Genomic DNA, 24,916 nt, shown 5'->3' on the forward strand with positions numbered 1-24,916 from the left:
TTCCTTTTCCAGTTCTCTCACTGCTAACCAAAATGTGGCATCAGCTATGGAAAAACCCATTGTTTTCCTTGTGAGAATAAACTGTCCCTACTCACACACACACACATGAGGCAGAGGACTGCCCAGAAGAGCAGAAAGTGTTTCTGGAGAGCCCACACCCCAAAAGGAGCAGCAGGGACCTGGCATACACTCAGCTGGGGACACAGGAAAATTTGGGTTTTCTCTCCTTTCATTGCTAAAGAAATACACTTCCATTAATGGCAATTACAGGCCAGCAAAGCAGTGAGGAGCAGAAGGGTTTATAAGAAAAAAAAAAGTGTTTTCAGAAGAGGTTGGTACATTACCTTTCTCAGTTGCATTTTGAATAGAGCTTGGTTTGGAAATGGATGTACCTCTACAGAAAATCCATAGATGAAGCAGAAATGAGGAAATTATTCAGGACAGGGCTATTTGATTGCACTGCAAGAGAACAAAAAAAAAATGCTGCTGTGGAAATGTGAGCCATGAACTCACCACCCTCAGCAGCACCAGACTAAAGATGGAAAGAAAAAATAAAAACAATAAAGGAAAACAGAAGAGAAAACAATCTGATAATGTTGCATTTGGAACAGGCACATTTGTAAATGGTTTTGGCCTCCAACTTAGATGTAAAGAAGCCACAAAGACCAAAAAAGAACATCACAATACTTGTGGAGGGTGAAAATGGTAATGTGGCTGTTGTGTAAATGCTTTGTCCAGAGTTTTGGGATATGAGCTACAGGGGTTGCAACTCCTCATGGAATATCATCTTCTTGATAAGATTTTCCCTGTCCTAATAGAAAACATCCTGTGAAACCATCAAAATACATTAATGGGATACCATAGGCTGTGATGATTTAATGTGATGTGAGAGGAGCAAGGAAGGGATCCCATGGAGGGTGACTGTCTGCCCTTGACAACTCAGAACACAGAAGTCCCTTTGTGGAACAGAAACTGGGATTACAAACCAGTTTTTATTTAATTACCTTTTAACTTCACATTTACAGCCTGTGACAGAAAACTCCTTGAGTTCTCTTTTTCTCCCTCACAGCAGCTCACAGGCACACTATAATATGAAAAATATTATATGTAATATGCAAAATCCTTTTCCTACTAAAACCAACTACAGATTCCTTGCAGTGAATAATTATGCAGAAGATGGAATGGGTATTTTTCTCAGTATTTATCAAATAGCCTCAATAGGTTTCAAAGCAACACTGCATGTAGTCTCATGCTGGTTTTGTAATAAAAGATGATATGCTACAAGTGATTTGTGGGAGATATGTCCAATATAAACTAAATGAGCCACAGGAAAGGGGCCAAATAGCCCTGGACAGAGTCACTGGGAGACAGCTGAGTCACACTGCCCTGCTCTAACAGAGAGCCCATAACTTTGCCCAGAAGCTTTAAACCACTTATTTATTCCCATATTTTCTTTTCCCTTTCTCTTTCACCATTACAGGCTTTCCCTACCCTGTTTGAGCCATAGCACACTCTTGCACTAACACTTTATTTGGATGTTGAGGAGGTGGGAGACAGGTGAGGCACACACTTTCCAACAGAATTTCACTAGTGGACTAAATAGATCATGAAAATTTATTTATTCACTGAAAATTCTCAGCTGCAGAAGCAATAGCCTGAATAAGCAGGCAGGGAGTAAAGTCTGACTGAATAAAACACAGGTTTCCCCTGGATGTGCTGTGGGCCAAAAGCTCAGATGACTCTGTTTCCTTAGCTACAAGCTGGTATCTATTCAGTAGTGAGGGTTTAGCTGAAAATGGGTATAATCAGCATGGGGATGTTTTGCTTATGCTTTTGCCCAAACTGTTTTATAACCTGATGTGTCACCACTGCGCTGCTCAGGCTTTTCCACAGGATGCTTCTTTTTATCCTTTGCTTTTCTAAGCCTCTCTAAGCTTTTCTGGATGGGTGATTACAATGCCATCATTCCATGCTGCCAGCAGTGCCAGCAGGCTGTGACTGAGTGTCTGCAGGGAGGGGCAGAGCAGGGCCCAGGCTCTGCTCCGGGGCCCAGCAATGGCCCCAGAGCCACGGGCAGGGCCTGAGCCCAGCAATTGCCCTGCACAGGAGGCACAACTTCTGCCCTGGGCACTGCCCAGCCCTGAGCACATTGCCCACACAGCCTGGGGGCTCTCCTCCCTGGGGCTGGGCCACAGCTGGCTGCACACAATGCTGTGCCCTGGCCTCTGGCATGGCCCTGCTGGAGCAGGGAGGGGACACCAGGTGCCCACTGAGCCCCTGCAGCCTCACACACCCTGGGATCCTGCCTTTATAACCAGTACTGGTGGCTCTCTGGACACAGCTCCCAGCTGGAAGCATCCCTGGCTGCAGACTTCGTGCTCCCACTTGTTTTTACACAGCTGCTCATTCCTACCTGCTCTTGCTGGGAACAGGAGTTAAAAGGAGTTGGACTCTTCTGAGGAGACTCAGGGGTGTCTTTATCGTGCCATAATTCCCTGACAGGATGGTGCAGCCTGGGGGACATCAGGGTCTGGTCCCAGGGAACAGGGACAGGACAAGGGCAAAGGGCCTCAGGCTGGGCCAGGGGAGGCTCAGCTTGGACAGCAGCAGCAATTTCTGCATGCAAAGGGTGCTGAGGCCTTGGCAGGGGCTGCCCAGGGAGCTTTGCAGTGCCCAGCCCTGCAGGTGTCCCAGCAAGGGCTGGAGGTGGCACTCAGTGCTCTGGGCTGGGGACAAGGTGGGTATCAGGCATAGCTGGCACTCCATGGGCTGGGAACACTTTTCTCACCTCAATGACCCTTGGATTCTGTGGTTTGCTGATCTATGTGTGTCCCTTCCAACTCAAGAGATTCTATGGAAATTCCACATGCCCCACGCTACCAACCCCTGCAGCAGCCACCTCCCATCCCCTCACAGCATCACCACCTTACCTTGAGTGCCATCCAGCTGTTTTTTTAGCAAAAAAAAGAGCCAAAAACACCTGTGAAAGATCCTTCTTGGCTTTGGTTGCTCATGTTGGAGGATCAAGTGAATTCTGAGGGGAGCTGCAGTCCCTGGCAGTGTTCCTGGTTTGGGATGAATGAAGAAGCAATAAAGAGAAGATTGTACTAACTTTTTAAAAATCTATCTATGCCAGAGCTTCTCTAATGTTGGAGATATTCACATCATGGCTGAAATTTTCACAGAGCTCTGAGAAACAGAGCCTAGCTTTAAAGTTATCTTCCACATTCTCACTTGCCCCATTTCCAGCATGGCCTAGGCCCAGGGTTTTGACTGAAGTGGTCTTAATATTTAGCTAATTTAAATGCTAATTAGACTAATTTTTTGAATACAACATGGTGGGCATTTGTTAGCAAGTTTCTGCTGTTGCTTTATGTCAACAGATAGATTCTCTAAAACAGGACTCCAAGGGACAGCAGCACATTCTGTTACCAGTTGAACAAGGTGCATTAATAGCAATAGGAAACCTTAAGAGTTGATAATACATTGCACAACTGCAGAGAAGAAAGAGGAGCAATTTTAAATTTTTCAGAACTAGCACATCTTGGATACTGACCACCAAGAAGAAGGTTGGGTTGTCCTGAGCCCATCTGCTTCACGGGATTTGCTGATTTTTACAGACAGAGAAAGACAACATACCTTGTCTCTGTTTCCCTACTGCAGTCCATCCAGTTGTTCTACCTGTACAGAGGAATTAAAGCATTCCCCTCGTGTCTGACTGTGTATCGAACTTTTTGTTTTTACTGAGCTCCGTGAGGCCAGCGAGCTCCATAGAGGCAAAGCAGATGCCAAAGTAGGTCAGACAGCTCATGGCTCCCCTCAGGGTTCCCGCCTGGGTACGAGTGCCCCGGGCTGGGGCGGACGGAGCCGTGAGGGGACGCGTGAAGCCGAGAGGGGATGGCTGAAGCCGGGATGGAGTGGGTGATGCTGTCAGGAGCCATGAGGAGCTGGGCTGAGGCGAGTGATGCCGTGAAGGGGCTGGGGCTGGGGCTGGGGCTGGGGCTGGGGCTGGGGCTGGGGCTGGGGCGGGCCCTGGGGCAGCTGAAGCCGTGAAGAGGCGGCTCCGCTCCGCCTCTTCCTGCGGCAGCCGCGCAGTTGCAGCCATGGCGCCTCGCCGGGAAGCCGGTCTGCTACTGCTGCTCCTCGTCCTGCCGCTGGCGAGCGCGGGGCTGAGCGGCTACTTCGGCACCAAGTCCCGCTACGAGGAGGTGAACCCGCACCTGGTAAGCGACCCGCTGTCGCTGGGTCCCGGGGCGGGCGGGTCGCTGCCCGCCTCCTGCACTCCGCTGCAGCTCCGCGCCGTGCTCCGGCATGGCACCCGCTACCCCACGGCCGGGCAGATCCGCCGGCTGGGCGAGCTGCACGCCCGGCTGCTCCGCCGGGCCGCGGGAGCCGCCGCCTGCCCCGCCGCCGCCGCCCTGGCCGAGTGGCCCATGTGGTACGAGGAGAGCCTGGATGGGCGGCTGGCGCCGCAGGGCCGGCGCGACATGGAGCAGCTGGCCCGGCGCATGGCCGCCCGCTTCCCCGCGCTATTCGCCGCCCGCCGCCGCCTGGCGCTGGCCAGCAGCTCCAAGCACCGCTGCCTGCAGAGCGGGGCCGCCTTCCGCCGCGGGCTCGGGCCCACCCTCGACTTCGGCGGCGACGGTGAGTGAGCGACACCCACCCCCTTCCCTGGGGGAGCTTTTCATGAAGGGCTGAGGGATTCCCAGCTGTCCCAAGGGGATGGGGGGACTCCCGTGCTTTTCCGTGCTCTCTGGGGCCTGCTCCCTGAGGGATGAGGGAGACCCATGCCCTGAGGGAATGGCTCCCGTGTCCTCCCTGAGGGACTGGGGCAGCCTCTGGGATTCCCGGCTCCACCAAGGGGGATGGGGATGCTTCACAGCTCCATCCCTCTCCTGAGGGAGCCCTGGGGGAGCCATGATCCAACCCTGAGGGTCTGGGGGACTCCTGCTTCCCCCCGGGTGGCTGGAGGAATCCCTCCCTGAGGGAGCTCTCGGAGACACTGGGGATGTACCCTGCTTTCCCTGTGGTGGAGGGGGACCCTGCATCCCCTCCATAGCTGTGGTGGGTGGCCTGTCCCTTGGTGGGTGTCACGTCCTGATGCCTTTGGGGATGGTGATGCTCCCCCTGACGCCCACGTTTGCTTTCAGAGGTGGAGGTTGAAGTTAATGACTCCCTGATGCGGTTTTTTGATCACTGCGCCAAGTTTGTGGTGCTGGTGGAGGAGAATGACACGGCCATGGGCCAGGTGAACGCCTTCAAAGAGGGGCCTGAGATGAAGAAGGTCCTGGAAAAGGTGGCTGGTGCCTTGTGTTTGCCAGTGGAGGAGCTAAATGCAGGTAAGGAATTCCTGTCACAGGTGGCTTTGGCTCCAAGGCTGGCCAAGAGCAGCTTCCAAGATGTGTGGTTATGCAGAGTAGGTGATTTAGAGCGGCTGTGACTTGGAGATGCAGTCTGTAATTAAGTGCATGAGACTATCTGTTTTGGTGTTGCAGTAATGAATGATTGTTGGATAATGGTCAGAAGAAAAAGATGCTTGAAAACATCTTTCCCATAGATGAAATCAGCTTTACCTGGTTTTGGAGGGATTTGAATGTTTTCATTTTGCTTTTGTGAAACCCATTACAACTCCAGCCCGTAAATGACCTGAGGAAAAGCAGCCCTGTGTGTTAATTCCTGTTCAGAGCAGAAGTGCTGGATTTTCCCTGGGGAAAAGCCCCCCAAAATAAGTGTTGCTGTTGGGATTGCAGTATCAGGGACATGCTGGAGACAAAGTTCAACCTGGTGCTGCTTGTACACAACTGCTGATGTGGAGGGGGTGTTGTCCATGAGCTCACATCTTCCCTTTGACTCTTCTGACCTGTGTGGCTGCACCAGCAGCTGACACCTGTTTCACATCAGCAGATGGACAGCATTTAATGTGGAATGCTCTTGTCTTCCTCTTAGAATGATGTAATGCCTAGAGCTTGCAGTCCAAAATTTAGATTTTGCACAATAATTCTGTTAAACTGTGTATTTTTGGTGCTTGGTCTTTGTCCTGCCAAATATTTATTGGATTTCATTGTTTGTATTGCCAAACAGTAATTGCAATTCATTTTAGAGGTAAACTGAGGAGAGGAAGCTGCTACTTGTCTAGCAGTGATTTATCTCTTGCTTGTTTGTTGGATTTATTGCAGATCTTGTTCAAGTGGCTTTTCTCACCTGCTCCTATGAGCTGGCCATAAAAAATGTGACCTCCCCGTGGTGTTCACTCTTCAGTGAAGAAGATGCCAAGGTATGTGAGGCTTGGAGCACCCTGCTCTGGAGGAAAATGTCCCTGCCTGTGGCAGAGGGTTTGGAATGAGGAGATCTTAAATGGCCTTCCATCCCAAACCTTTCTATAATCTGTGGTTTTCACAGGGTAGAATCACATGATAGAATTCACACTAGGGTGCATCAAATGAGGTCTTCCAGGGCCTCTAAGACTCTCTGGTTATGGGGTCTATCAGCTCTCCAAACCAAGACAGAACCCAGATAAATGAGACAAATGTTTGTTCCTCTTCTTTCAAAATTGTTTGCTGTAACTTTTGATGTTCAATAAGGCTCCCCCAAGGCTCTTAAGAAAATTTATACCCCTGGGAAAAGAGGAGACCTTTGCATAGGTAGGTGTGTCTAAGAGGATCAGGGTCTCCATGGGCTTCTGCTGAGACCTGCCCTGTTCAGTCTAGTTATAAATAACTCAGCAGGGAGGTGGGAAATGGCTTTGATGCCAGCAATTGTCAGGAAAGGAACAGAGAATGTGGAGAGCACTGCGTGCTCTTGAATAATTCCAAGGCACAGTTCTGTCTACTTGAGGTGTGTGCACATCTCTGGAACTTGAAAACAGACACAAAACAAGCTGGGCTAAAGGTGTGGGGTGGATTCTGTGAGAAGAATGGCAAGCCAAAGGCAAAATCAGAAGTGCTAAAAAAGCAGTGGGTAGTGGTTGTCTTGTGATGTGCAGCACCTCAGGGTGTTTTTGTGATTGTAATCAGATGCTGAATTTGGTCACTCTTTGATCTGTGGTCTGGCATTGTGGTGTTTGTGAGGGTGCCCAGGATGTGGTGAGAGATGAGAATCTGACTCCAAGTTCTCAGAAGGCTGATTTATTACTTATGATATTATATTAAAGGAATGCTATACTAAAACTATACTAAACTATAGAGAAAGGATACATCAGAAGGTCTTAAAAGAATGAAGAATAAAAACCTGTGACTGACTCAGAGTCTGACACAGCTGGCTGTGATTGGTCATTAATTAAAAACAATTCACATGGACCCAATCAAGCATTCACCTGTTGGTAAACAATGTCCAAGCCACATTCCAAAGCAGCAATCAGGTAATTATTGTTTTCATTCCTCTCTGAGGCTTCTCAGCTTCCCAGGAGAAAATCCTGGGCAAAGAGGATTTCTCAGACAACACCACAGTGACATGGTTTTATGCTGAAGTGGTTTGAACTGGAGCCCTGATGTTTGGGGTTATTTTTGTGTCATTGCTCCAGCCGTGAGCTTTTTGCTTTCCCTTGGTGCAGCAATAAAAAGCTATGCACTCCAATTTTAGGTGCTGGAATACCTGAATGACCTGAAGCAGTACTGGAAGAGAGGCTATGGCTATGACATCAACAGTCGCTCCAGCTGCATTTTATTCCAAGATATCTTCCAGCACTTGGACAAAGCAGTGGAGGAGAGCAAAAGGTAAATCAAGAGCCTGCAGTGCTTTGGGTGTGAGCTTTCTGTGCTCATTCGGAGCTGCATTTCATTGAAAGGAAGTATAGTACTTCTGAATGTAGCAACTCCTAGGAGAATTTTAACAGTGAGAATACAATTTTTACTGGAGCAGTATTACTTTGTAGAGTATATTTTTTTGCTTTCATTGATGCTTTTGTGCTCAGCTCAAGTATTTCCATCTTTCAACTTGCTGATCCACACAGGCCATCAGGGGACTGCTGCCTGATAGTGGTGTTTTCTTCTTGCAGTTTGAGAGAAGACAATGAATTCAAATAATAGAGCTTTCTTGTTAAAAATGTCCTCGTTAAAAATAATTTGTTGCTTAAATGTTAATTTACAGCTTGTGTTCATGTTCTTGTGTAAACTGAACAATTAGAAATTCATGGTTAATAATCAGTCACATGAATTAACACCTTAACAGATTAGTATGGAAATTTTATAGAAGTAAAGGATATCAAGGACAGGGCCATAAGATTGTATAATGGAAGGAGAGTGATCAATTTTGTTCCCTTTGAGTGTCATTTCCTCTTTGAGCAGTGAGAGCCTTTCAATCCTTACATTACACACACTAATTGCAGCTGTGTGTCTATCAAACATCCCTGTAAGCTTAATAATAACAATTTTTAAAAACCCTAGAGCTGTCATTGGAAGGAGGAGGTACAGATGGAGATTTCTGATTTTTTGGGAGGTGGGCAGAGCAGATATCTGAGGCAGAGCTCCCCAGCACAGAGGTAACTTTGTTTCAGCACTGGCTGTGGGAGTTAATTTGCAACACCGGGGCCTCTCGTGTTTTGCTATCGCAGAGGGAAGCAGGCAGTGAATGTAGAGAATCAGGACCCTAAATCTTGTAAAATTCCGAGCTGGCTGAGCAGTGTTCATTCAGGACGAGCCTTATCCTAAACAGAAGTGGAAAGCCGAGTGCCACGGGAATGTGTTACTCCCTTCCACAACAGAAGGTGGCAGTCGTAAAGCGCTGGAGAGCTGGGAATGAACCGGGCTGGGTAACCCTGGAGAGCATGTGGGAATCTACCAGCCTGTCTCCCTTGGAATCTAGGGAGCAGAGGTGCAGCTAATCCTGCTTCATCTGCTGAGAGAGATTGCTCTCTTTCATCTATGGAGAGAGACACCCTGTGGCAGTGTGAGAGCACAATGACAATGACAAAGACTTATTTATATATCTTTTTATTTGTATGTTTTCTTTTTATGGTGATGGTCAACTTCAAGGCAGCAGGTTAAACATTTTTGTAGCTTTTCCAGAAATGAGCTTTTGTGATGGTGAAATGTCTTTCAGTGGAACATTGAAACAATGTTTAACATGGATTTATAACTGGCTGCTTGCTCTAAAAATTTAAGAAATTACTCTAAAACATTTAAGAAAAAGAAATTTTCTTCCAGGGCATTATCTTTGCTCCAAAATCTCTTTTCTTTTTGGAAAGCTTAGGTTGGGCTATCCAGAAGTAGAAAGGGAAGCATTTCTGTTCTGGGAAGAAGCTGAGGGATGTGGATTATCTGTGCTGCTCCAGACTTGACAGTGGAGAGCAGTGTTGGCAAAGCTGCATTTTTTGTAGCATACTTTATGCCTTTATGTTCAATAGCTTTGATCTGTTTTCATTCCCAGTGAAATTAAAAAGAGAACCTGTTTCTTCCATGAAGTGACTGTTGCCCTTGCAATCTTATCACCAAACTTAATTGCCTTATCAAAGTTGGATTTTATTTCCTTGGTAGAAAGCCCTTCCTTTTGGTTAGTGCATTCTTAAGAACGTGATGAAGGTGGTAATAAATACCAATTGTTCATCAGTCCCACTTTCAGTTTGCAGTGATCAGTCCCACTTTCAGTTTGCAGTGCAAAAGTTTCAGGTGTTTTTAGGCTCTTCCATCATGTGAATTCCAGTATAACTCTGGAGTTTAAACTGGGAATAGTCTCTTCTGTGCAGGTCTTACTGTTAAAAGCTGTGAAAGGAAAAGGTTGGGGGTCAGGACTCTTTCTTCCATACAAATTTTCTTTGTTACAAAAACATAATGAGATGTATATAAAATGAAAATATTTCTGCTTAAGAAATAGACTTTGGTTGAAAGTTTCTCTTGTTCCATATCAAACCTGTGTGATTTGCTCTGCTGAAATGGCATAGTTGGGCAGTTGTCTTATGTCTTCACATTTATAAAGAATTGTGGTTTTTCCCAAGGGGATAGAAAATAGCCAGAGAAGCTGGTGAGGAATTACCTTTCACTGAAATCTCTGCAGCTGCACACTTGGGCAGAGGTGGATTTGCAAATCAGTTGTGGCACATTTTAAAGCACATCAGCTATTCACTAAAGCTCTTTTAGACTTTCCTCTTTTTTTCCTTCTAGCTTCAAATATTTACCATTATTATTTTCTTCTGGTGAAAGAATATGAAATATTATTGCTTGTACTGTCCAAAAGGGTTACCATAAGGCCCTGGAAATTGGGAGGATGCTTTGTGCAGCCATCTCAGGATTTGCAGTGTGTATTGATAATACCAGCCTAGCTGTACATATGCATTGCAAAATATTTGGTGATGGTTTCCTCTGAGAGAGTAAATGGTTCCAAGGTACTAAAAAAAGGACTAATTTGAATATGATTCAAAATCAATTGAAGGTGATCTTTGTGATTTATGGTAAACAGCCCAATTTGGCAATTTATTGGTAGCTTTTATTGTTGCATGTAATTTGCCTTCCTCTTTGCAGGTCACTTCCCAACACAATTGGTACCTCTCAGGAGTCATTTACTGCTGTGCCCTGATTGTTCCTTCAAACCTATGACTCAGTACAAAGGAGTCTAATGGATGATCTAAAACCACTTCACAGTTCAAAACTCTACCAAGGGAAGTGAGCAAAAAGCTTCCACATATGCAGCAGCAATGAAATAATTAGATTGAAAATCCCCTTCTGCTCAGGTTCCAAATATTCAGTCAGATTTTTTATGAAAACTCCTTCCTTCAGTGCTGCTGGGATGGCTTTCATTAATAACCAGTCCATGGCTCAGTCAGCAGCTCTGTATCATGGTGTGTGCTTGGCTTTGATTGCTCCATCTTTCAAAGAGGGGACTTCTGACATGACTGAAGGGAGCTTCTGGGGAGGCCAGAGGTGTGGAATTCACCACAGATACTTGTGGCACATTCAGCAGCACCCCTGTGGCTGCATGTCTGATGTGTGTGTCTCATTCACTGACAGAGGTCAGCAATCTCTCAAACGTTCTCCCAGAGAGCTGGGCAGCCCAGGGTCTCTGCCCTGGGAGTGGGGCTGTTCATCTGTCTACCCAGAACTAGAGATTTCAAGTTTCCTGGGCCTTTCAGACTCCCCAGCATGTCCTCAATCTCACAGTAATTAGTTTATGGATACTTTTTCAGATAATCCTGAGCAACTTTGATAGTCATACCTTTTCATGGAAGAATGAAAAAGCCAAAGTCAAGAGTCCCTAGGCAAGCCACAGGCAAATGCACTGGTCTGACCAGAGTCCACCTTGGGCAGAAAGGCTTTGCCAAGTGCCAGCAGCCTCTTGGTTTGGTTTTGGCTCATGATGGATCAACACTGAGCATTATTGTGGTGCTGCTGCAGGAATGCATTTTACCTCTGAGGTCTGAAACATGGCAGAGGTGGTGTCAGCCAGGAAAGAGTCTTTGAAAGTGCAGCAGCTCCCAGTGAAACACAAGGAGGCCTAGCCTAATTACCTCCAGCTGATAAAGTGTTGCAGGACTAGATAAGAACCTTTCAATTAGGGTTGTTAATGAGTTTTGTGACGTTTAGTCAGCTTTTCAAGTTTGCTTTTGTCATGAGTGAGCTTGTTCCTTATTGCAACAGATGAAAATTTTCTGCTGTCAGTATTAGTGGTGGCATTTTCTTGTATTGGTGCTGATTCTGGGAATGATTGGCTGTCTTTTATTCATGGTAGAAATTTTGCCCTATGAGGACTTAATACTATTGGACAGATAAATATTTTGTACTTTTCTTATTCTTCCCACTGGTGAAAACCCTCTGAGCTTTAGCACTGTTAAATATTTCTGCTGCCCTCTGAGTGCCACCACTGCCTTTCCTGATCTCTGCTGCTTCCTGCTATGTTTAGGGTTTGTCCAGCTTATTTTTTTCCATGAAATAAATCACAGGGGGAAGTGAGAAGGATGAAGAATTCATCCCCATTCATCAACTTTTTTCATAGTTGAAAGCAGGTTTTGAGTCCTTTGACCTGCCTTTTTATTAGGGAGAAAAGGGACAGAATGTAGGCTAAGCTTGCTTGTTAAACAGGTGGTGAATCTTGCCTTCTGTGCAGTTGTTGGAGGGATTTTTACATGAGGTTTGAAGGTTGGCTGGTTGAGCTTTGCTGCAGGAAATGTTTCATCTTATCCCACTATTTCCTGGGGTTTGAGGTATTTTTAACTGAAAATCCAGTCAGTGCTTAGGAAATAAACTTTGGTTAAAAGAGAGTTCACTTTTTCCATATGGAAAATGGATTATCAGTAGTCCTGGGAAGAGTAGGAATGATCTGCTCTGGAGGATGAGTGAATTGATGCAAAAGATTCAGAGTTAAACCCAAATTTGCTGAGATCCAGGAGAGCTAGAATTTACCTGGGTGATAAATCCCACATCTGTGCTTTTCCATGATGCTTTTTTCCCCCCCCATGGTGAGACTTAGCTTTTGGGGTTGTGCTTCTGAATTGTTCAGTACTTTCTTCATTTTCATCTGTGGTCAGATTTACTTAAAAGGTAAAAAAACCAAACAAAAAACAACATAAAACCCCAAATGTGGGCAGTTCAGGAGCTGGCACATCTCTCCAGTGAAACCCTCTTGTGCTCTGCCTCCTGAGAGCCCCTTCTGCTCACTTGGAAATGCCCCATGAAATGAATAGGAAACCAATCACTTTGACACAAGCTCCTGATATTTTATGGCAGAGTTTTATGCACAATCCCTTCAAAGGTGGGAATGAGATTTCCTCAGTGGGCTTTCTCAAGCCATGTACTAGTAAATAAAAAGGAGAGGAAAGGTGGATAGAAATGCCATTAGTAATTGCCAGAGTGCAATGTTGAGAACTTTGATGCTTCCAGCAAGATGCTGAGTCATTGATAGATTGGGAGGTAAATTGAGCATGCAAACATCTGGCCTGCCATTAATATTTTATTAACCTGTGCTACTGTTTATCACTGTTTTGTTGTTTGTTCTGCCCTTATCAGGAATGCAGGGACAGTGGTAACCTTTGCCTGTGGGTATTCTCTGAAGACATAATCTGTCATTATTGTCCCCACAATTAAAAATATTGCAGTGTGACCTTGATGGCCCCTTTGATTGTCATTGCTGGGTGATAGGAAACCACATCTGAGCTGGAGTCCAGAGCCTGTCCCTGAACAGGGAGTGCTGGAAGAGTCTGGGAAATCACCAGTGCTGCTCCAAGACCAGGCATGCTGGCTTCAGGAGGCTGTGGAGAGCTCAGGCTTGGGCTGTATCAGGAAGCAGTTTTAATCTTCATTACACTAATCCAGTGGGATGGTGCTGAGTGGGAGAGGTTTGTTTAGCCTCCCAAGGCTCTTTGGCCTCTTGGCATGAGGATTTTATGAGACTAAAGCAAGTGAAGGAAAAAGTCAAGCTATACTGAGAGTGAGCACCTTGTTCAGTCCTTCTTTTCCCACTACTTCTTCCCTTGTTCTTAAAAACTTGTCTGTGCTATAATTTGTTTCCTGCTTTGCAAACATATGCCTTGCTGGTTTTATATGATTTATTTTTTGCTCTATTTTTTCATTATTTGCTTCCATTTCAACATTCCTGCTTAGCATCACCTGGAAAGTCAAGCTGAACTTTCCTTAAAGCCAGCATTGATTGCCAGAATGTTCTTTTTTTTTTTTTTTTTTTTTTTTTTTTTTTTTTTGTCTTAGCATTTCTGAAGCCTCTTTTGAGTGGTGAGATGTGAAATCCATTCCCTGTGGAGTCAGTAATGCCTATGTAAGGTTGTTCTGGAGATTCTAGCAGCATATTTGCATTCCCAACTTCCCTCTTAGTTAACAAAACCAAGACCACTATGCAGCTGGGAAGACATGAAAATGCATATAAATAAGGAAAAAATTTAAAAAGCAGCTCCAGGAGATAATCAGAATTGCAGGCCAGTTTTGTAGAAATAATGCTCCAGAGTTGTAGTGCTGAGTGCCTTGATGAATCTGATACACCTGAGAAGTGTTAGGGTGGCTCTTTAAAAGGAAAACATTCTTCTTGGAGCTCTTGGGAGGGATCAGCAAATAGAAAATAGGGTGATCTGGTAGCTACAGTCATGATTTCCAAACATCCTTCTGAACAGGTTTCCTTATCTAAAGAAATCAGGCAGCTGGGGTTACAGGGAAAGGTCCTTACAGAGGGGAAAAAATTGATAAAATAACAAGAAATGAGGGTTGGGACAGCTGATTGATTTTTCCGAGCAGAGATAGAGCTGGAAAGGTCTGACCTGCTTGGAATGTTGAGAAGAGCTGACAAGTTCAATGGCATTGCAAGTGTGGCAGTTTTATTCAAGATAAATAAGCTGAAGTGTTTCTACAAGGAAGATTGTGAAAGGACCTGGGGAGACTGACTGGGCTGGAAAACTGCCGAGCTGTCAAATAATCCACATGGGGAAAAATGATTTTCTTATCAGCTGTTGGATAGAATGTGGGAGAGCCTATTGCTCAGGGGCTCTTAGGAGGTTGTTGGAGCTGTCTGAGATATCTCAAACTTCAGGCACCTGGGGTTTGGAGCAGCCTGGCCTGTGGAAGGTGTCCCTGACAGGGAGTTGGAATGAGATGATCTTTAGTGTCCCTTCTAATCCAAATCATTCCATGATTCCGTGTTGGATATCAGGAATTAAGCAGAGAGCTCATGGATGTAGTACTGATTTCAGTGTAGCTTATGGTTCTTGAGTATTGTGCATTCTGATATTCTGATCTAAAGGGATACAGCTCATGTGGAAAATTCTGGAAGGACTGAGGTAGGATTTCTCAGCTTGGAAAAAAACACTATTGCAAAGCTGTGAGTAGAACGGATTAAATGGGACATGGAATCAACAGAAGAAAAATTAACAGCAGTGTGTGAAGCTGTGCAACTCCTTGCCACAGGACACTGTATGTGCTAGAAATGCATGTGGATTGAAGGAGAGATTTGGCAAAGAAGGGATTCCTTACCTAGAAGCCACCTCTGGCCCTGGAGACTTCTGAGCTGGAAAATGCAGGAGATCAAAGGAATGGCCTTTTGTTTCCTTCCACAGACATCTGTGTCTGGCTGCTGTGACAGGAGGGGTGTGAATGTGTCCTAAAACCTAAAAATACTTCCCTGCAGGTGTGTGTGGGTGGGAAGGATACATGTGAACTGGTCAAGTGCACAAGAGAGGGAAGGGAAGAGAAAGGGATTCAAAGATCCAAAAGCTTGATAATTTTGAAAGTGAGTGAAAGAATCATAAATAACAAGAGGAGAATAAGAGCAGGAACATTGATTTTGGAGGAGCTGGAAGAGTGGGGTGAATGTAAAGATCTTGGTGCAACAGAGGCATAGGTGGGGAAAAATACAGTGTCCTCCACAGAGAACCTTTGTGGTTTGAAGGCTGCTGCTTTTGAGCAGAAAACAGAGGCAGGGGTTGGATATGTTTTTAAGGGATGTTTTGTCTAGGGGAGAGTCTGAGGAGTGGAGTCAGAAGGGCTCAGGCTGACAGGAGCGTGGTACGAGGTGTGTGTCAGACTGCACAAACACCGTGGGTGCACTGAGCTGGCAGGGCCCATCCTGGCCAGCACTGGATTCCTGCTGGGCTGATCCAAGTTCCAATCCCCAGGCAGATCTTCCACTTAACCCTTTCTCCATTGCTTTGGGTGGGAGCTGAGGAAACTCCTCCTTTTCAGACCAGTCAAGATGTGTCTCCTGAAAGCTAAACCTGTATTAACCTGTGCTGGATTTCCATGGGCCACTTGGAAATGGTCCTCAAAAGCCATCATCCTTCTCTGGAGCAAGGGTCAGATTTTCCTCTTGGCTGGTGCTTCCTGGCACAGCAAGCCAGCTCTTATCTCCCCTCTGGCTGAGCACTGTGTAACCTTTTGTTACATAAACTGTCCTCGGTCATGGTACGAGTCAGTGCCTTGATTTGCTGACCTGTTCCTGAGGGAGCATCATCTCCTCCTGGGCTGCTTGGTGCCCTCAGGAATTGGTAAGAGCAGTGTTCCTGCTGCTCATTTGGACTGCTAAACTGGGGAGGGACAGCTGTTGTCCTGCATCACTGGATTTCTGTCTTCAGACTCAATTTGATAAATGATGATGATGATTTGAAGGAGACTCTTTCACGTCTAATGAAGGGCTTGACTGTGTGAGCTGCAGCCCCTTCCCTGGACATGTTCCAGCCCCTCCAGAGCTCTCTGGCCAGGAGAGCCCAGAGCTGGGCCACAGCCCTTGGCGTCCCTCAGTAGGGCCAGCCCAGGGGACAGGCCTTGTACCCCCTGGGCTCCTGTCCAGCCCTGGCACAGCCCCCAGGGCCTTTCCCCAGGGGCCCTTTCCAGCCCCTCTGCCCAGCCTGGAGCTGCAGGGCCTGGGCTGAGCCAGGGCAGGACCCAGCACTTGCTGAACCTCACTGCATTGGTCTTGGATCAATACTTGGACAAAGTTTAGAAGCTGCATTTAAAATGTCTGGACCAGACTGAAATTCCCACAGGTTTTTCTCACAGGTTCAAGGTGTCCCTTAGCCGTGGTCTCTGGCAGCTGTGCCACGCGTTGGAGTTTTAAGGCACAACCTCTTGCTCATCCCTTCTGGTTCTTTTCTTTTGTAGCTCCAAACCCATTTCTTCACCTTTGATTGTCCAAGTTGGGCACGCAGAGACTCTCCAGCCCCTGCTTGCCCTGATGGGTTACTTCAAAGACAAGGAGCCTCTCCTGGCCACCAACTACGCGCGGCAGGCGCAGCGCAAATTCCGCAGCGGCCGCATCGTGCCCTATGCAGCCAACCTGGTGTTCGTGCTCTACCACTGCGACCACGCCAACGCCTCCCAGGAGGAGTACCAGGTGCAGCTGCTGCTCAATGAGAAACTGCTGCCCTTCCTTCACTCCAACGAGACCACCTCCACCTACACTGACCTCAAGGACTACTACAAGGACATCCTGGAGAACTGCCACTTCAAAGAGGAGTGCGAACTGCCCCAGGTCAACGTCACTGCTGTCGATGAGCTGTGAGGGAGTGAAGTGTTCTTCACGTGGCTCTGGGTTCAGTTCCACAGCTGTTGGGAACAAGCACTTTGGATGATTTGCTGCTGCTCTGTTGACTTCCTAACCTTGCAGATCTGGGGGGTTGTCTCAGCTCAGTGCACTGGTTCTTTGTTGCATAAGCACAACTGCATAAACAACTGCTGTCACAGGGAAGTTGTAACAAATGCGTGATGCAAGACACAAATACCTGTGTGTTTATATGTGCAAATAAGCTGATTTCATTGGTCACTGCTGTTATGAATGGGCCATAGATGGATTTAAGAGCTGGGGCAGCTTCTATTTTATTGAATCTGAAGGTGGTTGGACTGATTCAGTGTTGCTTTCTGCTGCCTGTGTTTCTAGCTGCTATTTTCCTGTGCCACGCATGAAATATTTCAAACCTTTTTTTGATCCTTTTCTCAAGCTTCTAGAAGGGAGAGGGTACATAGTTCTTCTCCACAGCTGAACAACTTCTGCCTGGACAGCACCATTTCTATTTGGGGCATTTTAAAGCAGGAGGAGTTCCTGCATGCATCACCTGCTTGAAAAGGGGCAAGGAATTAAAAGTCTTAAGGTCATCATCGACCCATCCTGCATAGCAAGTTAGTCTCCAGGGTAAGTAAATTATCTTTAAAAAGAAGTAGGAAAAAAGAATAAAAGTGAGAGAGTGGAAAGTAGCCACTCTTCCTTTTAGGTGCTCTGGGAAATGCAGGAGTTGTTGTCTAAGTACTCTGGAGTGTCCTTTCACTAACACCATCCATTTCTGGTGTTATTTGGGCCAGGGCATTCAGGTTAGGCTGTGCCATGGCTCTCAATCTCTTGGTCCTGGCCAGGTGCTGACAGTTTTCCTACCAGCTCTGGCTGGAAAGCACCTCTGATGTCTTCAGCCTCCTGCTTGAAATGGAATTGTTGCTAACTCTAAATCCAGTTTTTTGAACTGTATAAAGATTGGGCTGAGGCTTGACTTCTGCTGAGTTTAAGGCACCAAATGAGCTGCCACTTATGCAGGCCTTACATATTTGATGTGCCACCTTGCTTTTTGAAAACCACCTTGCTGGTTTTAAAGAGGTGAATGGCATAGAAGGACTGGTGATATTTTAAAGGAAGTGCACTTTAAGTAAGTTCCCTTATGCCTGAAAGCTGGGAAGTATTTTAGAGCTCTGCAGTGTGATAGTAAAAGGAAAGCTGAAGAGAGCTGATGAGGAATGTCTGAATTAAGTCAGAAAAAAGATTCCTTCATCACCTGCAATGGCTGGAATGGCTGACTAAGTTGGCCCAAAGCAAATGAAGGATGGATTTTTGGTGCTGGTAGCTCTTGAAGTGTGCACTCTCACCATCTAATGATTATTCAGAGCTCAGCCTGTAAATGGGGTTTGTTTTGCTGTGTTTCCTGGGCAGGAGGTGAAGTGATTACCACAGCATGGCCTGCAGCACTTGAGGGTATAAATGTCTATAGTGCACCTGATAGGTTCTTTTAGTGGGCTCACCCCCAGAACTGGGAACTTAACTGCTGCCAAAACAAAACCAGAAAAAAGCCAAACTTCAAGTGGAGAAGTTACACTTAGTGTATATGGGTTTTTAAATTTTTTTCTTGAGGACTCAACCTTTGGTCATTTTTTTCTTCTTAATATACCTTGTATAAAATATATAAAAATATAAAATATACCTTGTATAAAAGCACTTCATGTTTACATCCTGTAAGTTAAGGAGCAATGGAACACCTGGTTTCTGCTGCTGCTCTGAGCTAAGGGCATTTCCCTACCTGTGGCTGTAGGGCCCTGTTTGATTAGTGCACCACTTGCTGCAGAGATCACTGGAGATACTGATTAAAATATTTGAGCACTTGCCTGTGTAAAATCCACAGCTCTTTCTGAAGCTGGGGAAATGGTTAGGGAGGAGTTCGATGCTGCAACAACCAGAGGAATATAGGTCAGGATAATTGTCAGCCCCTGCATATGACTACTGCTCAATCACCTTTGCATGTCTTCTTTTTCACATGATCCTACCTGGAGACTAAGTCAACTGATGGAAATGGTTGTGACAGAGCCCAGCTAAGAACTTTATTGCAACATTTGAGTCAGGCTATAAAGAAATGAGCCTTTGTTTAAAGGCAGTTAAGTTTGGAAAGAACAGATATGAGAGTGAGAAAATCCACCTTTGAACAAATATTTTTCTTCTCTGAGTCAGTGATGATTCATGAACAGAAGGGATGAAAGCCTGACTATGTGAGATGAATGGAAGATTCTGTTGTCAGTTCAGCAAGACTGATTTTAAGACATCCCATTTGTTAAAAGATACATCCTTCTTCCTTATGGAGGGAGGAATACCTTGCACTTGACTGCTTTTCTGATTGTGTGCCAGGTGAGGTGCAGGAACCAAAAAGCTCCTGTTGTGGAGTGCCCTTTGTGCATTAGCAGGTTGATTGTATGTTTAAATTCTGTGGGTGATGCCTCAGCAGCTGTTCCCTGTTTCACCTTGGAGCTGGGTCCCTCATACCCCTGTAACAGATCTCTCTTCAGGGGCTGTCAGCCATTAACTGCAGAGGAAGATCTGCTGCTGGGGCTCTGATCTGTGTTTAGAGGATGCTCTGACTCACTCCTCTGGCAGAGTTGGAGGCTCAGTGTGGAAATGTTCCACCATTGTGGCACTATGGGAGTGTTGGGACACGTAAATACTCCAGGCACTTACTCTGGTTCTTAGCACTGGGGAGGTGCTGATCCTTTTGTCTGATAAACAAAGACATTTGTTTAGATACTTTAAAAAGAAAACAAACTAAAATGGATCAAAATACTTCTCCAAAGTTGTGCACTAGCTCAGTTTGCAGTGTTTGATCAGGCTGCCACATCTCCTGGCAGTGCACATTCCCACATCCTGCAAGACAAATAATGCTTTCTCCTCCTTCCTGTGCCTCTGGAGGCCTCATCTCAGACACCTGTCAAGGACTCTCTCTGCAACCTTTCTGCAACTGGAAGCTTTCACTGATGGGAAATACCAACAGTGTTCTGGTAGGCTGGCCTTCAATGTGTGTGAAGTACATTTTAATTTGTGAAATGGTTCATCTTTCTGGCAAGTGAATTTTTGCTGTCCAGTAAGAGCTGCTGCTGTTCTGGTTAGCATGGAGCTGTCAGATGCAGATTTGTAATGATCTGGTACTAACTGGATACATTTGGAGAACTTGAAATGTGGATTTTTAGTGCTGTGAAATAAAACTGCACACTTTGTTGATCTGTTTTCTGAGCAGCAATAATGAAATGATCTTTGGAATCATGGTTTTGTTTTTCTTCAAAATACATTTTGGAGGTTGCTGTTATCTCTGTTGGTGTCTGATTATTTTAAGTCATCAGATTTCTCAGTGGTTAATAGAAAATGAATCAAGGTTAGGCAAAAACCTAACCTTAATTAGGTTTTTATGCTCAGATTTTGAAGGGACTGAAGATTTACTTTCGTTTCCAGGAACCCTGGTATAAAAAGCAGCAACAATTTCCTGACAAGGTTTTTGCTGATGCAAAAAGGGTGCTGTGGCTGGGATGGCATCATCTTTGATTGAAGGCTGTTTTTGCATTTTCTGTGAAGGTGTATTAGTCTGTAAGAGAGCTGGAATTGGAAAACAACAGAGGATGTTCTGTTTAAAGCAGGGAAAAGCCCCCAGTCTGTGCAGTCACAGGCAAAGAGGGAAATGCCTCTCAAATGAAGGCACTACACAAATCCCTAGGGGAAGGAACACCATCACCACCATCCATCTCTCCCCTCCCTGGTTTTTGGGTCTTTAATACATTAAAGAGTTGTGTTTGTTGTCTAACTCTTCAAAAGGAAGGTGGTGTTATCTAGTGCTGCTGAGGCAGGAGTAATGGCTTGGCTTTAAATTAGAGATTTTCTCCTGACCTGACTGGTCTGGAGTGAAGGTCAGGACTGAGGAGGTTCAGGCTAACAGCATGTGGTGGTGGACTCATTTATTTATTTAATTTAACAATTCCTTTGAGTTTCAAGGTACCATTGTTTCTCTGACATTCTGCTGAAAGATTAGAGCACGCCTGTTACTGTGTTCAGTTGGCAGAAACAAATCCCTTATCTTCAGGGAAGGGGTTACTGTGCAAGGAATAGTGTGGAGGGAGCAAGGTGAATTTTGCATTCATTTATTTATTTATTTAGGGGTCAGAAAAGCTCTGCAGCTTTGTCCACATTAGTGATCTCTAGCTCTCAAATCCTTCCCTGGCTGTGATAGCAGATCCTGAACCTCTTACAGACACAGAAGGTGCCCAGGTGGTCTGGGAACCTCTCCAGAAAGAGGATCCAGGTGGGATCAGGCTCAAGGTCCTTTGGCTGGTGCCCTCTGACTTTTGGTGGGATGTGGTGCCTTGAGTATAGGGACAGAGCAAACGTTCCCCATCCACTCCTGATTGTGGCTACAGGGTTTTTCAGCTAAGGACAGTGGATTTGTGTTTAGCTTTATATATTTCTCTTAAGGAATTTCTCTTCTGCACAGCTCTCCTGGTGCTTTCCTAACCCAAAGGCAGGATTCTGCCCCTGGGCTCAGGGGAGACCCCACCTGCAGAGCTGGCCCAGCACAGGAGGGACCTGGAGCTGCTGCAGAGAGCCCAGGGCAGGCACCAGGATGGGCAGAGGGATGGAGCAGCTCTGCTGGGAGGAAAGGCTGGCACAGCTGGGGCTGCTCACCTGGAGAGGAGAAGCTCTGGGGTCACCAAATTGGGGCCTTGCAGGGCCTGAAGGGGCTGCAGGAAACATGGAGAGAGATTTTGGACAAGGGATGGAGTGACAAGGGGGGATTGTCTTCCCAGTGCCAGAGGGCAGGGCTGGATGGGACACTGGGAATGAGGAATTGTTCCCTGGCAGGGTGGGCAGGCCCTGGCACAGGGTGCCCAGAGCAGCTGGGGCTGCCCCTGCATCCCTGGCAGTGCCCAAGGCCAGGCTGGAGCAGCCTGGGACAGTGGAAGGTGTCCCTGCCATGGCAGGGGTGGCACTGGATGGGCTTCAAGGTCCTTTCCAGCACAAACCTTTCTGTGATTCCATGGTTCCTTGTTTTGCAGTGGCATGAGGTGGATGCTGGAGCTTTGGGAAGGTCCTGCTCCTCTCACCTGAGCCTCCTGCCAGACTGGAATTTCAGCCACGTTTCCAGGAGCTGTGATTTGAAACCAGTGAGAGCTTCCAGCATTCTCAGTTAGCAGAATTTGTTACCATATGCAAATGCTGGGGCTTGGCATGTGTTCTGGAACAGCTCTGCTGATACTGATCTTTTTTCAGTGTTCTTTTCCTCAATATCAGCAATTCATCCCATTCCTTGGAACACTTTTATTGTGAGAGTAGTTAAACACTTGACCTCTTTGCATCACACTTAGCTATTTGTGACTTTGATTTTCTTTTCCTCACATGGGAGGGGCTCATCTTGCTTCTTTATTCCTTGTGCTGAAGTTATTCTGTTCTCATTGCTACTTTGATTTTTGGCTTGGTTTTACCCTGTGCCTCTAAATATATTTCCTGGGCCACACATTGTTCAAGGTGAGGCTGTGCTGTTGACTTGAAAAGGAGTGAAATGATAATTCTTGTGAACTTTTCTAGGTTTTTACTTCACACTTCCCCCACATAAAATAGCATCCCAAAGAGGTCCTCTGTGTATGATGTATTGCTCCTTCTTGCTATTAATGCTATCTTGCTGCTCTCTGAGGGTTTTGGTTGCCTAAAAACACTTCTGAAAATTGGAGCAACTTTCTAATATTTATGAATGTGCAATACCCTGTATTTTTAAAATTTTGGTCATTTGAAATTAATCATTTCCCCCAAAATTGAAACATTTGGGGAATGTTCATTTGGGGAATTGGTTTGTTAGAATAAATATACAAGGGATGAGGTAGAGGGAATATTTTCAAACAATCAGATAATTCTGTCCAAAGCACAGGGAGGTGGCTCTTGCTCCTCTGTGATCCCACCTTTGTGCTGGATCAGCCAGGACAGAGTTGGCTTTCTGGGCTGCCAGGTCATGTCCAGCCTCTCATTTACCTATCAAATGAAAAACCCAAGCCCCTAAGCTCCAGTTCCTGGTTCATGTGCCAGAAGGGAGATGTGAAGTGCTCAGGGTTTGGTTTGCAGCCTGCAATGTCACATTCACCCTTTGTCTCCCTGTTGTGTCCTGACACAGTCATGGACCTGAGCCCTCTGGAGATGCCACTTGCATCTCATTTCAGTCTTGGCTTTGCCAGATCTGATAACTTGGTCCCTGTCCCTCTCTCCTCCTCTTGTTTCATGTGTGTGCTGGCTAGTTTCACTTCAGTTCTTTTGAACTTTAGTGACCACCATTGTACTTGGTTTTCCAGATGAGGTCCAACAAGCAGCTTGCTGCTGGCAGGGAGATCTCCCTCCTTTTTGTCTCAGGAAGGTTAATTATTAGGCCAGTGAGGTTTTTATATTTATTTGCTTGGTCAGGGGCTGTTTTCTGTGGCCCTGTGGAGGTTTTGTGCTCTGGTTCCCATCTTGTGCTACAGAACTTTCTCACCAGATGCCACAGATCATTTCTTGCACGTGGATTTGTGTAGAACAAATTTCAGGTTTTTTACAATATAAAGAGTTTTTTGCTAACTCTATCCTGCATTTCTCTGTTTGCCTGCATGCCTGCTGCTTTTATTATCCAGGACCTGCTTCCCCAGGGCCTCGTGCTCCCAGCCCTCTCAAGCATGAAGCAAAATCCTGCTGGCTCCTGGCCTTGCAGGAAAGCCTTTGGGGCTCAGATTTCATCTCCCATAAGCCAGAATGATCAGGCTGTTCTTCATCTAGGGATGTGGGAAAGAACAGCACATCTTTCCTCTGCAGGAAATGCAGCTCTGCCCTGAACCCACCAGTGAGGATGTTTGGGTTCCCAGGGGTTGGTTATCCCTGGGGATAATCAGGAGCTTTCCTGTGGTTATTAATTGTTGTGGTGTTGTTGTGAGGGTCCCCAGGACGAGGTGAGAATTGACTCCAAGTTCTCAGAAGGCTGATTTATTATTATATTATATTAAAAGAAAATTATATACTAAAACTATACTAAAGAAAGAGGAAGGAGACATCAGAAGGCAAAGAATGATAAAAACTTGTGACAGGCTCAGTCTGACACAGCTGGACTGGGATTGGCCATTAATTTCAAACCATTCACATGGAACCAGTCAAAGATGCACCTTCCTGGAAGTAAGCAACTTCCAGCTCACATTCCAAGCAATCAGATAATTATTGTTTACATTTCTTTTCTGAGGCTTCTCAGCTTCTCAGGAGAAAAATCCTGATGTGGGGATTGTTCATAAAATATGACAGCGACAGTTTCCCCTTTGCCTTTGTTCTCCTGTGGTTGAGGTCAGGTGGGGTGGATCCCCCAGTGTTCCCATGGAGCAGATCTCCCCTGTGTCCATCTGCATCCTTTCCAGGCAGAACTGGGAGCAAATGCCACTCCCAGCATGCCATGGCCTGACTGCCCTGTGCTCATGTCCCTGCTCAGGCAGGACAGAGCTGGTGACTCAAGGGGCTTCTTGATAGGTTCAGGTTCTTCCTTTTCTTTGTCTTTTCCCCCACGAGGTGCTGCATGTGTTGATCAACGCAGCTTTGGGCACAGAGCTGGGTGTCAAAGCCAAATCTGGGGGTGTGCTTGGAGCTCCCAGCTGGATGAGGCAAGACAAGGAGCAGCAGAGGTTCATGTGACCTACTTGTTCAGCTCTGTCACACAGCCTGCAGAGCAGAGACCTGGGCTGCAGGACCCAGCTCTGCTGGCAAATGGGGAATTGTTTCCATCCTGCACAGAAATGGAGAGCTTTCAGGAGCTTGGAACTCGGCCATGGTTATTGGGCCACTTTGTCCAGAGCAGCTGGGACAGTGGAAGGTGGCCCTGACATGGCAGGGGTGGCACTGGAGGGGCTTTGAGGTGCCTACAAATCAGTGCTTGAATGAAGCACCCACCACTGGCACAAACAGTAAATATCACCCTGATTTTTTTAAGCTTATCACTTCTACC

General features: G+C 46.1%; 1 protein-coding gene and 1 long non-coding RNA gene across 2 annotated transcripts; one reads left to right on the forward strand and one right to left on the reverse strand.

The window, feature by feature from the left end:
• Positions 1-278: 278 nt before the first annotated feature.
• On the reverse strand, positions 279-3,972 carry LOC143694830 (uncharacterized). The gene is made up of 3 exons (XR_013183548.1): positions 3,640-3,972; positions 2,931-3,065; positions 279-459 (listed from the first exon to the last, which is right to left on the reverse strand). It is a non-coding gene; the product is annotated as an uncharacterized LOC143694830 (long non-coding RNA).
• Positions 3,973-4,068: 96 nt separating this feature from the next.
• On the forward strand, positions 4,069-20,239 carry MINPP1 (multiple inositol-polyphosphate phosphatase 1). The gene is made up of 5 exons (XM_054637580.2): positions 4,069-4,644; positions 5,151-5,339; positions 6,177-6,274; positions 7,579-7,712; positions 16,518-20,239. Exons 1-5 carry the CDS (start codon positions 4,104-4,106, stop codon positions 16,915-16,917), a joined length of 1,362 nt encoding a protein of 453 aa, XP_054493555.2. The 5' UTR covers positions 4,069-4,103; the 3' UTR covers positions 16,918-20,239.
• Positions 20,240-24,916: the final 4,677 nt, after the last annotated feature.

The sequence above is a fragment of the Agelaius phoeniceus genome, chromosome 9, assembly GCF_051311805.1.
Source record: "Agelaius phoeniceus isolate bAgePho1 chromosome 9, bAgePho1.hap1, whole genome shotgun sequence".
In the NCBI taxonomy this organism is placed as follows: Eukaryota; Metazoa; Chordata; class Aves; order Passeriformes; family Icteridae; genus Agelaius; species Agelaius phoeniceus.

Coding starts and splice junctions, on each gene's coding strand:
- MINPP1 (XM_054637580.2), top strand. CDS start 4,104: ATGGCGCCTCGCCGGGAAGCCGGTCTGCTACTGCTGCTCCTCGTCCTG. Junction 5,340..6,176: donor AGTGGAGGAGCTAAATGCAG/GTAAGGAATTCC, acceptor GATTTATTGCAG/ATCTTGTTCAAGTGGCTTTT. Junction 7,713..16,517: donor GCAGTGGAGGAGAGCAAAAG/GTAAATCAAGAG, acceptor TTTCTTTTGTAG/CTCCAAACCCATTTCTTCAC.